The following is an 11,382-nucleotide window of genomic DNA, read 5'->3' on the forward strand; positions in this document are numbered from 1 at the left end:
TCAACGTCCATGGCAGCCATTTTTCAAAATGGCTGCCATTTTTCAAAATGTCTCCTTATATTCTAGGCTTTATTGCAAAATTTTTATATGGTCGGAGGTTTTGTGATACAACTGGCCTCCACATTATGCATCAATGTGATATCTTGAACATTTTTTTTTATCACTGCTCCCAATGGTAAACAGTACCACTAAGTCCATCCCAGTCCATCTTGTCTGCTGTCCTGTCTACCACTCTCCCGTCTTTCATCTCCACACACACGCACACACACACACACACACACTGACACACATACACTTATACACATAAAAAAAAAAATGTACCACAACACACACAAACACCAAATGTGGGTGAAAGGCGCTTCCTAGAGCTGGAATCGAAAAAGAAAGTCGAAATATGCATGAATGTCAGTTTATTCTGTTGGGATAATATTTGTCATTATTGACACCCTGTTTCAAAGAACTTCCTAATTTCTTGATGTTATTTGCATTCTGAAGATCGTAAAAGTCCCCTTATAATCCTGACTGCCCTAGAACATATTATTCTAGTCAAGTAATACACACTTTCTTTTTCTTTGTCACCAGTGCGTGTGTACATCTCTAGGCAGTCCATAAACCAGTATGTCTCGATTTCTCCAGAATTTCCTCTCTTTTTTTCTTTTCTTTTTCTGGGTAACGTAGAGTGGAGAGGGCAGAGTTGAATGTTTCACATGTTTTTATGGGTTTCCGCTTTTCTTTACACCTATAGTTCGAAGTCTAAAGTGATGATTTAAGGAGATTTCTTTGGTTTCATAACGTTGCTTTGCATTCTATAATTTCTGTATGACATGAGTCAATACGGAAGTAAAACTTGAGCAAATCAACTACCATGCATCAATTCAGATGCCACCTCCTCCTTTGTTCATTATATCACCACATGTCTAGGGCAATAACCCCCTTGGCAATTACCCTTGACACTTCCCGTGCCCCTAACCCTATAAGCCTGATCCTGAACCTAATCCTAACTCTACCCCTTAAACCTAACCCTAACCCTAATCTTTACTCTAACCTTATCACTACCCAGTATTAAGCCAGGGGTAATTGTCCTCGGGGTAATTTGCTCTGATACGATCACCATAAGTACGAGTATAGGGGCGGATCGAGGTATTCCATAAAGGGGCGCAAAACAATTCATTCACCACTTCTGGGGTTTAATCATCAGACAGGCAAAAAAAAAAGGGGGGGCGGGGGGGGGGGGGTGGGGCTTCAACAGGTATTTTCGCGTGCCACTTCCGGCTTTCATCAGCTGAAAAGTGAAACACAGTCGGCTGACAAGGATGGTTTCTCCAAAGGAAAAGAACAGGCCCCCTTTCAATTTTTTAATCTTTATTTTTATTTTTTCTTGCTTTTGTTTTTTAGGAAAAGAAAAGTAAAGGGGGCTTGCACCCAGTGCGCCCCTCCTGGATCCGCCACTGCGGGTATGAAGATACAGTATATTAACCTTCATATTGATCATATTATCTGAATGGTTTGTCCAGTCATGCTATGTCTCTCCAGCAAGTCATGTTACCATCCATGATTCTTTTAAGTCTGGCTGGAAAACAGCGCCAGTTAGCCAACATTACTACTTGGGTCTTGAGCTAACTTGACCATCAACCCTGTCATTTCATCACAATATTATTACTGCTAATCCATTAATATCCTAACAACGTAGCTAAATCGCCACTGGATCATCAAAGCTGAGGTTATAACTGGACAATGACCATTGATCATGACCTTATACTTGTTACTACATTACACTTTGATGTTAATGCCAATAAATGTTGATTCATGTTCACTTACATTAGATTGCTTTTGGATATTTCTACCTGAAGTAATGGCTGGAAATGAAAAAAGAAAGAAGAGAAGTGCAAAGACATTGAAACTTTACCTTTGACCTCAAACTGTGACCTTCAAAGCAAAAAAGAAAAGAAAACAAGAAAACAAAAAACAAAAAAAGCAAAAACAAAAACAAAAAACCAAAACAAACAGGGATATTTCTTCCCTTTCAAATTCACTTAAACTTGGCGTTCCTATTTGATCGAGGTAATAGCCGGAAAGGACAATTTAGGGCAAAAGTACAGTGGCCTTTGACCTTGACTTTTCACCACTTTCATTTAATGTACTAGTAAATAATTGTTTAACTGAAGTTACTTACCCTTCATTCCAAATCGTATTGGTAGTGGGCATTTCGGGTCAGCTGAAAGTGCCACTTTGGGGTTGTAAAAGTTCAATGACCTTTGCCCAAGAGATTTTGCTTCGAATATAGTTTAATCTGACAATTTATCTGACATGTTGAAAACCCCCGATATGGATAGGCTTGCTTGAACAACGCCAATCTTTGCTCTTTTCAAAAATGCCAACAAGTCGGACATAGTGTGGAGTTTCTCTTCAGAATATCATTTTGTTTTCAAAAGTTTAATGTCTGAAAGAATCATAGATATGAAAATAAATACTTCTTTCAAGAGGATGTGATATGTCAGCAGATGAATTCTTTTATTTCTGATTCTCCCCAACTCCAACTAAAATCAACATAATACGAAATTCAAAATATTATGCACTGTGGCCCAGTGGATAAGACTCCTGAATTTCAATCGGAGGTACCTAGTTCGAAACCCGTAAAGGGCCACGTCCTTAAGCAAGATTTTTTTTTTGCCCCCTAAGTCCGTTTCGACAGAAGCGTTTAAAATGGATACACTCCAACGAAAGGGAAATGATAATGGCAGGGTCCGCTTTTAGACCAGTTGTAGCATTGAAGAAGCTACCTTGGCTGAAGAAGACTGGACTAACAATGCTCCACGGATACACTTTGCAGAACACGTTATCACAAACTGTACCGTAACATAACACGTCTAAGTAATCAATTTAAAAGCTAAGTTATGAATAGGCAAGGCGAGGAATGATTAAGAGGGGAATGATATGGTGATGAAAAAAAAAATCCTCATTTCCTGGTATATGTCTTCTATAGAAAACTGATTTCTGAACCAAGTATTAGGTGACGAGATATCATTGCACACGCCTGCGCCATCAACTCGAAAGAGTACACGTATTTCCTGTTATTGAGAGCTTAGATTAATGGAAACGTGAAAAACAACAACAACAAAGGAACATTCGCAGAGGTCTGAAAACAATTTCATAGCACATTTTGTCCTTTCACCATTCTGAACAGTGTCCGGAAAATTGCTCCTGCTTGGTTGTCATTTTAGTGCCATGCTTCCCTCGAGACAAGATGGCGGATGTAGCTGGGTACCTTGACAGTAATGAGACGTTGGTTAAATCCAATTCCCGACTCGCTCCTGTAGATATTTGTTTAGCAGTAGGGTATAGCGCTGTGTTCGTTGTTGGCGTTACAGGGAACGTCGTGCTGTTGCTGGCGAGCGCACTGTCTAGAAAACTCCAGACGAGAACCTCCTGCCTCATCGTCAATCTTAGCGTCAGTGATCTGTTGGTTTCCGCTGTTCAGCCTTTTCAGATCGTCCCGATATTGGACAGACCACTACCGGAGGTACTGTGCCAACTGACAGCCGCACTTGCTATCATATCCATTGGGAGTAGTGTCATTACCATAATGCTGATTGCTGTAAATCGCTGTGTGCTCATCATCAAACCTAAGCACACATACAACCGCGTCTTCTCTTCGAGATATCTGGTCGTCATGGTGACAATACCTTGGCTGTATCCCCTCGTAGTTTTTGTGGTTCCTCATCTTACTGGTCATGGTCGTCTGGGATACAGCGCCCTCACACGACTCTGCATCTGTGACTTCACTCACAAGAATGCAAATACTTTTGTCTACCTTGTGGTAGGCACGTCGTCAATTGCCTTCGGTGTGACGTTCTTCAGCTACTGGCTGATCTATAGGCACATGAAAAAGAGCGCCTTGAAGTCCAGGTCGTGCTCAATGCCGACCGAGAAAAGCTGTCGCAGGCACACCGAGCTTGTAATCACCAAGAATCTCCTGTGCGTGGTATGCTGCTTCGTCCTGTGCGTAACTCCCTTCATGTGTGTCTTTCTGGCTATCCCATTCCTGGAAGGACCCTCTCTGCACCGAGTTCTCAGCGTGATGCCCTACCTGTCTCTCCCACTCGTACTCGACAGTTGCTTTAACGCATTCATCTACGGCTGGAAGCATCCTCACTTCAGGATCGTCATAGCCTGCGTGCTCCGACGGCGCTGGCGCGATATCCCGGAGCCCTCCCGACTGCTGGCACGGATCCTCGCCTGCAACACTATTGATAGGCAGTGTGCGCCCCAAGATATCCGTGTTGCAAAGGGCTGTGAGGTACAGAGCGAAAATATGACCACTGAGACCAACAATGAAATTATGTGACTTTATCGTGTGTCTGCCGTACATCATTTAGATACTGTCAATAAAATTTGTACCGTTTTACCATCGTAAACTCACAAACTAATATCACCAGAAAAAATAGGCATAATGTCCGGGCCGTAAGTTAGCCATCGTGACTACATAAATTAAAATTAGTGCTTCCTTGTATGATCACCCTAACGTATCTTCGGGTGAAACTGGACAGACAGCAAATCGCCTTCACACAACACATTGTAGCACTGCGCGGCAAAGCATACATCAAGGAACAATCTCCTGCGTCGTCTTGATGGTTCTTCCTGGGGAGGTTATACCAGAACCCTTCGAGCAGGGGCCCTGGCCCTCTTTTACAGTGCCGCAGAATATATGCTGCTCCAGCATGGAGGAGGAGGAGCCACGTAAGCAAACTGGATGCTACCCTAAACGACACCATGAGAGTAATCACTGGATGTCTATGTCGAACCTCAGGGAAGTATTTGCCTGTCCTGTTGGGTATTGCTCCACCAGCTCTTCGTCGGGAACATTTATAAAATGTCCGAGCTAGTTAAGAAGTCACTACAGGACACATTTATCCTTCTGCATGCCCGCATAACAACAGCCCAAAACTTCGGCCGCCAACGCTTAGGCTCTCGTCGGCCTTTTGTCAACATGCAGTATATTATTGCTCGCAAACTCCGACTTGAATCTAATGGAGTCGTGGAAGCATGACTGGCAAGAGATGGCAAAGCCTGCGCAGCTCACAGTCCATCCCAGCACAGACACTCCACCAGAGTCAATCTCTCCCGCAAAGAGTGGGTACGGTAACCCTAAATAGCCTCCGGACTGGAGTCGGCAGTTTTGGCGCCAACATGCACCAATGGGGCCTTCGTCCGTCAGCAGCGTGCATGTGTAGTGCTCCAGAGCAAACTGCAGACCCCATTTTGCGAGACTGCACCAGGCTTGGACCTCCTGGGAAACCTTCCATCGACTTGACCAACCCAAGTCATGACACCGTTGGATGGTTACTGCAGCTTCGAGACGTAGTGTAGCAGCCGTAGTAGCAGCAAACCTCATACAAAAGAAGAAGAAGATTAGAATGACAGATCTATGGCATTAATGTCCAGAGTATGTTGCGAAAACTGCAACTTTCGTCGGCGCCGTTTCAGAGGCGATGCAATCTTGTCCAAGCTGACATCAATGCTTCAAGGTTTTGAATGTTCCGAGTGTGCTATACTCTATCACAATTACAGTCTTTGATGTAGATGTGTGACGTAGGGCCTATGCTCAACAAAATGAATTGTTAAGGAATTGTTAGTCTGGTGAAAAGGAAACAATATTACATCGTACCATATTTCTCAAAATCGGCTATTATATTCTTTGGACGTCATGGACGTAAATCCCGGATGGGGGATGGGGGATGCATCCTCCCACCTCCCCCTTGGAGGAGGAGGAGGGGGATGATCTGTACAAACACCCCCCCCCCCCGGAAATTTGAAAAAAAAATGGAAGAAGAATAAATGTTATTGTATTAATTTCGGCATAATGCATGACGTTCGCACGCTCGCCTAGTGAGAACTAAACAGAACTTAACAATATTCTATCTTGTAGGATTTGTATACATACTTTCTCAAGCGCTCGCTCACTTCGCTCTCTCGCAAATAGTAATATCGGCTTAAAGTATGGTTCAGATGTTGATGCCATAAAACATCATACATGTGGTATGAAGCGCGCCCTCGGGACCATCTACAAATTACGTACGAAAAAATAAAATTCCTCCAGAATTTACCCCCCCCCCCATGTCCCCACTCCTCACGCAATGACATACACCTCCCCTCCCTTCCAAAGGGATGACTCAGCCACGAAACATCTATGTTGTATAGGTATGCAGATGGGCAAACACAGGGATGATCAAGGGCGTCGATCCTGCGGGCAAAAGGGTAGTTGCCCCCCTCCCCCCACCAATGAAAATGTTGGGGCAAACATTAATCGCCCCCATCTCAATAATTCCCAAGCTGAGGGAATATAATATCGTACTTTTTTTGTACAAAATTATCCAAATATTCATCCAGAAGTATGCACCAGATCGTTTAATTGCAATTTTGAAAATTCAAACATTCCCCGCTCGGTCCCCTTTCATACACCCATAGACTTTGTACACTTTTGAGATTGACAAATTTCCGAATATTTCATCAAAAGTGTGTACCAGATCTTAAACTTAAAAAAAAAATGCCAAAGTTCCCTCATATGAAAGGTGATATCCCCTCCCAATAAAGCCTTCCAAAAATTGAAAATTCTCCAAATAATACACTAAAAATGTGTACGATGTGTCTCATGTCAATTCTAAGAATGCATAAGCTCCCTCGTGTTTGATGGGGATACAGATACTATGAATTGTTTAACCTTTGAGGATCGGCAATTTTTCAAGTATAACACCAAAAGTGTGCACTATGACAATCAAAGAAATACAAAAACTCCCTCGTGTGGAAGGAACTAGGATAGTATATCCCCCTTCCCACATCCTTCCCGGCCCGCACGTTACCCTGAATTTAGTCTTCATTTTTGTGCTATTTGATTATAGACGCAAAAATCGAATAATATCCACTAACAGTGTACACCTGCCATCATAATTATCTCAGAATTTTAGATCTGAAAATGCGAAATCTCCCTCGTGTGAGAGGGGTCCTTTCGCTTCTCATAAAGAAATAAAAGATAACATTATATAAAACAAATCTGTGCTCAACCGTTTAGCATGAAGATTGTCATACATCTACATATTGAATAGATTCCCCGAGTGCGCGCGCTGTGCTCAAAGAACCACTACTGGTGTGGCTCTCTAAATCTCTGAAATAAAGCATCAGGGGCGGATCCAGGAATTCCGTAAAGGGGAGAAGCCTTTACAAAATTAAAGGGGCGCACGCCGCTCCCCCCATTTTCTTTTTATTTCTTTTGTTTTAAGGATCCGCCAATTGGCGACTGGATCCGTCATTCGCGGAGCATGACTATAATTTAATATCACATGTTTGACAGAAAGTCACGTGGCCGTTTGCTGTGAAGAAAGTGGAAACATGCATGCTTTAAACGAGTGGTTTAAGTCAGCTCCTTACAGAAAAACTGAAGTGCCATGAAATGAAGCTACAATGTGAATCACCATACAATGTGTTGGTCACGGGGAAACTTGGATGACGAGTTTCATAGTCTAAACTGGATACTTTCTCTTTGCTTTGGCATTTAAAACACAGTGGATAAACACTTGAATCGTTCGAAACAAGGAAGCAAGAAATGTGTGAAGAGGATTGATATTCTATCAATTGATTCAATTGTGACAAATGAATTACGACTGAATTTGTTGGATAAGGCAATCACCAACTTCTAATTAGAACAGAGTTGAAAACTGTCCCAAGCTGGTTGACGCGACTGTATCGTCAGTTGCTAGCTATGAACTTGCGAGACTAACGATTACATGTGATACGGGCATGCAACGAGTAGAATTAAGAATCCGTACATAAGTTGCGATTACTTATGGCAACTCAATCCTGTAGATATTGTGTGCCTCAGGCAGTTGGGAATAACCACATGCATAACAAACTTTTGTGAAAAGAATGCATTTATCATGTAGGCTAGAAAATGGATATGATATGCCACATAAGCGTCGTAATGGAAAGATAGTAAAATATTAAATGCCCTTAATCTTTAGAAAGGAAAAAAAAATAGAAGCAAAGTAATGAAGTTCAGCAAATGTTGTCTGTTGTAAAGTTAAAAGTTATGAATAGTTGATCCATTTCTACCTCTTGAAATGTGGTAATTGATCTTGAATAAAATTACAGAAACATGTGGAGAGAACTTGATTGGTTGAATACAGTGTAGAATCATTTCTTTGTGAGAATGTGAAATCGTTTAAATACACATGTGTGAAATAACAGTCGTACAATGTCGTACACGTATCGTGAATATTTGAATTGATATTAGATTAAACCAAAGTGGACACATACCACATGCACACACACACACACACAAACATAAGAATATACACAACGTACACAAACACAAAATGCAGTGGATGATAGTCGAGATATGATTGAATGTCAATTTGTTTAATATAAATATAACACAACATGACTAATGCATGTCATAAAGTTGGGAAAAAGATGAATGAGTGGAAAGGAAAGGGTAACAATCAATCATGAGGAAAGATAAAAATCGTCTTCTATACATGGTTAATCAAAGCTACATTGTATATACCTTCTACAGAAACAGATCTCTTGAACTCAAGTAAGCATACGTCTGAAACAATATCATTGCTTAACGGGTTAGCGCCTGCTCCATTGATACTGGAAATGACATTTCATGTCATGAATATCTTAAATGGAAACTAGGAAAAGAATAGCACTTCTTAAAAGGGAACTCTCACAAGTCGCACATAAATCGCACTGAACGTTTTGTTCTTTATAGGCATATGTCATGAACAAAGTGCATTGAAAAATGCTCCAGTGTGGTTGAAATTTCAAGGGCTGCTTAACCCAACGAAACAAGATGGCAGATACAGCTGGCTACCAAGACAGGGATGAGGCTTTGGCCAAAAACACTTCCAGTCTCACCTCTGGAGATATATGTCTGGCCGTAGGATTCAGCGCTGTGGTCTTTGTTGGGGTTTCGGGAAATGTTGTGCTGTTGCTGGCGAGCGCACTGTCGAGGAAACTCCAAACGAAAACCTCCTACCTCATCGTCAATCTTAGTGTCAGTGATCTGTTGGTTTGCGCTGTTCAGCCGTTTCAGATCGTCTCGATGTTGGCCAGAAACAGCCGGGCAATACCCGAAGTGCTCTGCCAACTGACAGCTTCACTGGATATCATATCTACTGGCAGTAGCGTCGCTACCATAATGCTGATTGCTTTAAATCGCTGTGTGCTCATCATCAAACCACGGCACACATACAACCGCATCTTCTCGTCGAGAAATCTGGTCGTCATGGTGACAATGTCATGGTTGTATCCCACTGTAGTTTTAGTCCTTCCTTTGCTTATTGGACATGGTCGCCTTGGATACAACGTCCATACACAACTCTGCATCTGTGACTTCACTCACAAGAATGCAAATACTTTCGTATACCTCGTGATTTGCTCGTCGTCAGTTGCCTTCGGCGTGACGTTCTTCAGCTACTGGCTGATCTATAGGTACGTGAAAAGGAGCGCCCTCAAGTCCAGGTCACGCTCAATGCCGACCGAGAAAAGCTGTCGTCGGCATACCGAGCTGGTAATCACCAAGAATCTCCTGTGCGTGATATGCTGCTTCGTCCTGTGCGTAACTCCCTTTATGGGTGTTATGATATCGACGTTATTCTTTCAAGGACCCAGTCTTTACCGTGTCAGCAGCCTGATAGCATACGCCAGTCTCCCCTTCATAATCAACAGCTGCCTAACTCCGTTCATCTACGCTTGGAAGCATCCTCACTTCAGGGTGGTCATGACCTGTGTGCTGCGACGGCGCTGGCGCGATATTCCGATGCCCTCCCCACTGGTGGCACGGATCCTCGACTACAACACTGGTGATAGGCAGACACCGCAAGGTATCAGTGTTGAAAAGACCTGCGAGTCACAGAGCGAAGATCTTACCATAGACACGAATATCTGACGTCTTTGTGTCTGATTCTCGTCCTTTTCAATTATTCATTACTTATTATTACTTGTTATTATTTTTTATTACTTTTTGTACCGTTGTATCATTATGAGCTCATGAACTCATAATCATCATGTAAAATACGTCAGCTATTTTGATACAAAGATTAGGCCTAGTATAGGAATAAAAAAAATACTATATTAATATCTAGAGTGTACGGGCAAAACTGCATATAGGAATATGGCGTTATACACCTGTCGCTTTGGTTGTGTTTGAGGCGGTACAGTGTTGTCCAAGACTGCAACGGTGTAAATTCTCACTGCTTTTGAACTTACTTGGATCGTGCTACATGTATAGTTATCACGATGATACACAGTCTGTGAGATGTCTGCGTTACGTTATGTTCCATAAAAATGAAGTGCTGAGGAATTTCCAATCTTTGTGAAAGTAAAATTGCTTCATGCCAATAATGTGAAACTTGACTATTTGTCACGCTAATGAGATCATACGTTTGATTGCTCAGAATAAGTTTAACTTTCTGGTAGAAGTGAAGTTTATAATTTATAATTATGTACGGGTGTGTGTGTTTGTTTCTGATGTTAATCACGAATACGAGAAGTTAAGTCACATTATAACTTTTTGAATCTGTGACCTTGCTGAAGGCAAGCAGTACGAAACATCAGTAGTTGCTAGTCAAATCTATGGTGTATTACAAATGTTTATTTAGTCAATATTAGTGCCCTTTTCCTGGCCACAAGTAGGCCCAGACTGCACAGAAATGCATGTCGAGTGTTGTAATTTGCACGTGTGTCACGAATGTGTTCCGAAATATCGCCATACACATTTTGCGTTTCTTTGTCAAGACGGGCTATGAAAATCGGAGAATAGAGATGTTCTCGATATACCCGTGTAAACGTATATCAATGAAAGAAGTTGTGCTGCGCGTCATGTACGCTGCCCCGAAGACGACACAAGAGGGCAATACGAATATGAAATTGTCAATTTCGTGCGAAGTTGGTCCGAACTTGGTCAAAATCCTATCAACAGCCGAAGCAAGTACAGAAGGTCACAGACCTCCAGCACCACACATGAAGGCGATACATGAAGATGTGAATCTTTATATTCTATGATTAAATTTTACTCGAAGGACACACGAAGGAAACGCAGTAGCTACAAGGAAGATTTTGACACGGCTCATGAAGTTGCTGCTTGAGACTACGAATCTCCACCGGCGGTCGTAGGACGGCTTAAGATGTCCTCGCGAATGATCCAATGCTTTCTCGTCTAAGAATCTGACGTATAATAAGAAATCTGATCTGGCAACTGTTGGTGTTAAGGTGCAAAGTTACATAATGCAAACCAAGCATTCCATCCCTACTGCAAAGAAAACAGTGTCCCACAGCGTGAGAAACACAGTGTGAAATCTCTCCACACTGTTAAATTCGAGCGTT

General features: G+C 42.1%; 2 protein-coding genes across 2 annotated transcripts; both read left to right on the forward strand.

Moving 5' to 3' along the window:
* Window positions 1-3,244: 3,244 nt before the first annotated feature.
* On the forward strand, window positions 3,245-4,345 carry LOC139715407 (neuropeptides B/W receptor type 2-like). The gene has a single exon (XM_071626980.1). It carries the CDS (start codon window positions 3,245-3,247, stop codon window positions 4,343-4,345), a length of 1,101 nt encoding a protein of 366 aa, XP_071483081.1.
* Window positions 4,346-8,848: 4,503 nt separating this feature from the next.
* LOC139715408 (rhodopsin, GQ-coupled-like) lies at window positions 8,849-9,946 on the forward strand. Its single transcript, XM_071626981.1, has one exon. It carries the CDS (start codon window positions 8,849-8,851, stop codon window positions 9,944-9,946), a length of 1,098 nt encoding a protein of 365 aa, XP_071483082.1.
* The last annotated feature ends 1,436 nt before the right edge of the window (window positions 9,947-11,382 follow it).

Source organism: Diadema antillarum, unplaced genomic scaffold, assembly GCF_040938485.1.
Source record: "Diadema antillarum isolate AM-2024a unplaced genomic scaffold, OU_Dant_1.0 scf00000048, whole genome shotgun sequence".
NCBI classification, from domain to species: Eukaryota; Metazoa; Echinodermata; class Echinoidea; order Diadematoida; family Diadematidae; genus Diadema; species Diadema antillarum.

Excerpts from the sequence above, each read along its gene's own strand:
- LOC139715407 (XM_071626980.1), top strand. The coding sequence starts at position 3,245 with ATGGCGGATGTAGCTGGGTACCTTGACAGTAATGAGACGTTGGTTAAA.
- LOC139715408 (XM_071626981.1), top strand. The coding sequence starts at position 8,849 with ATGGCAGATACAGCTGGCTACCAAGACAGGGATGAGGCTTTGGCCAAA.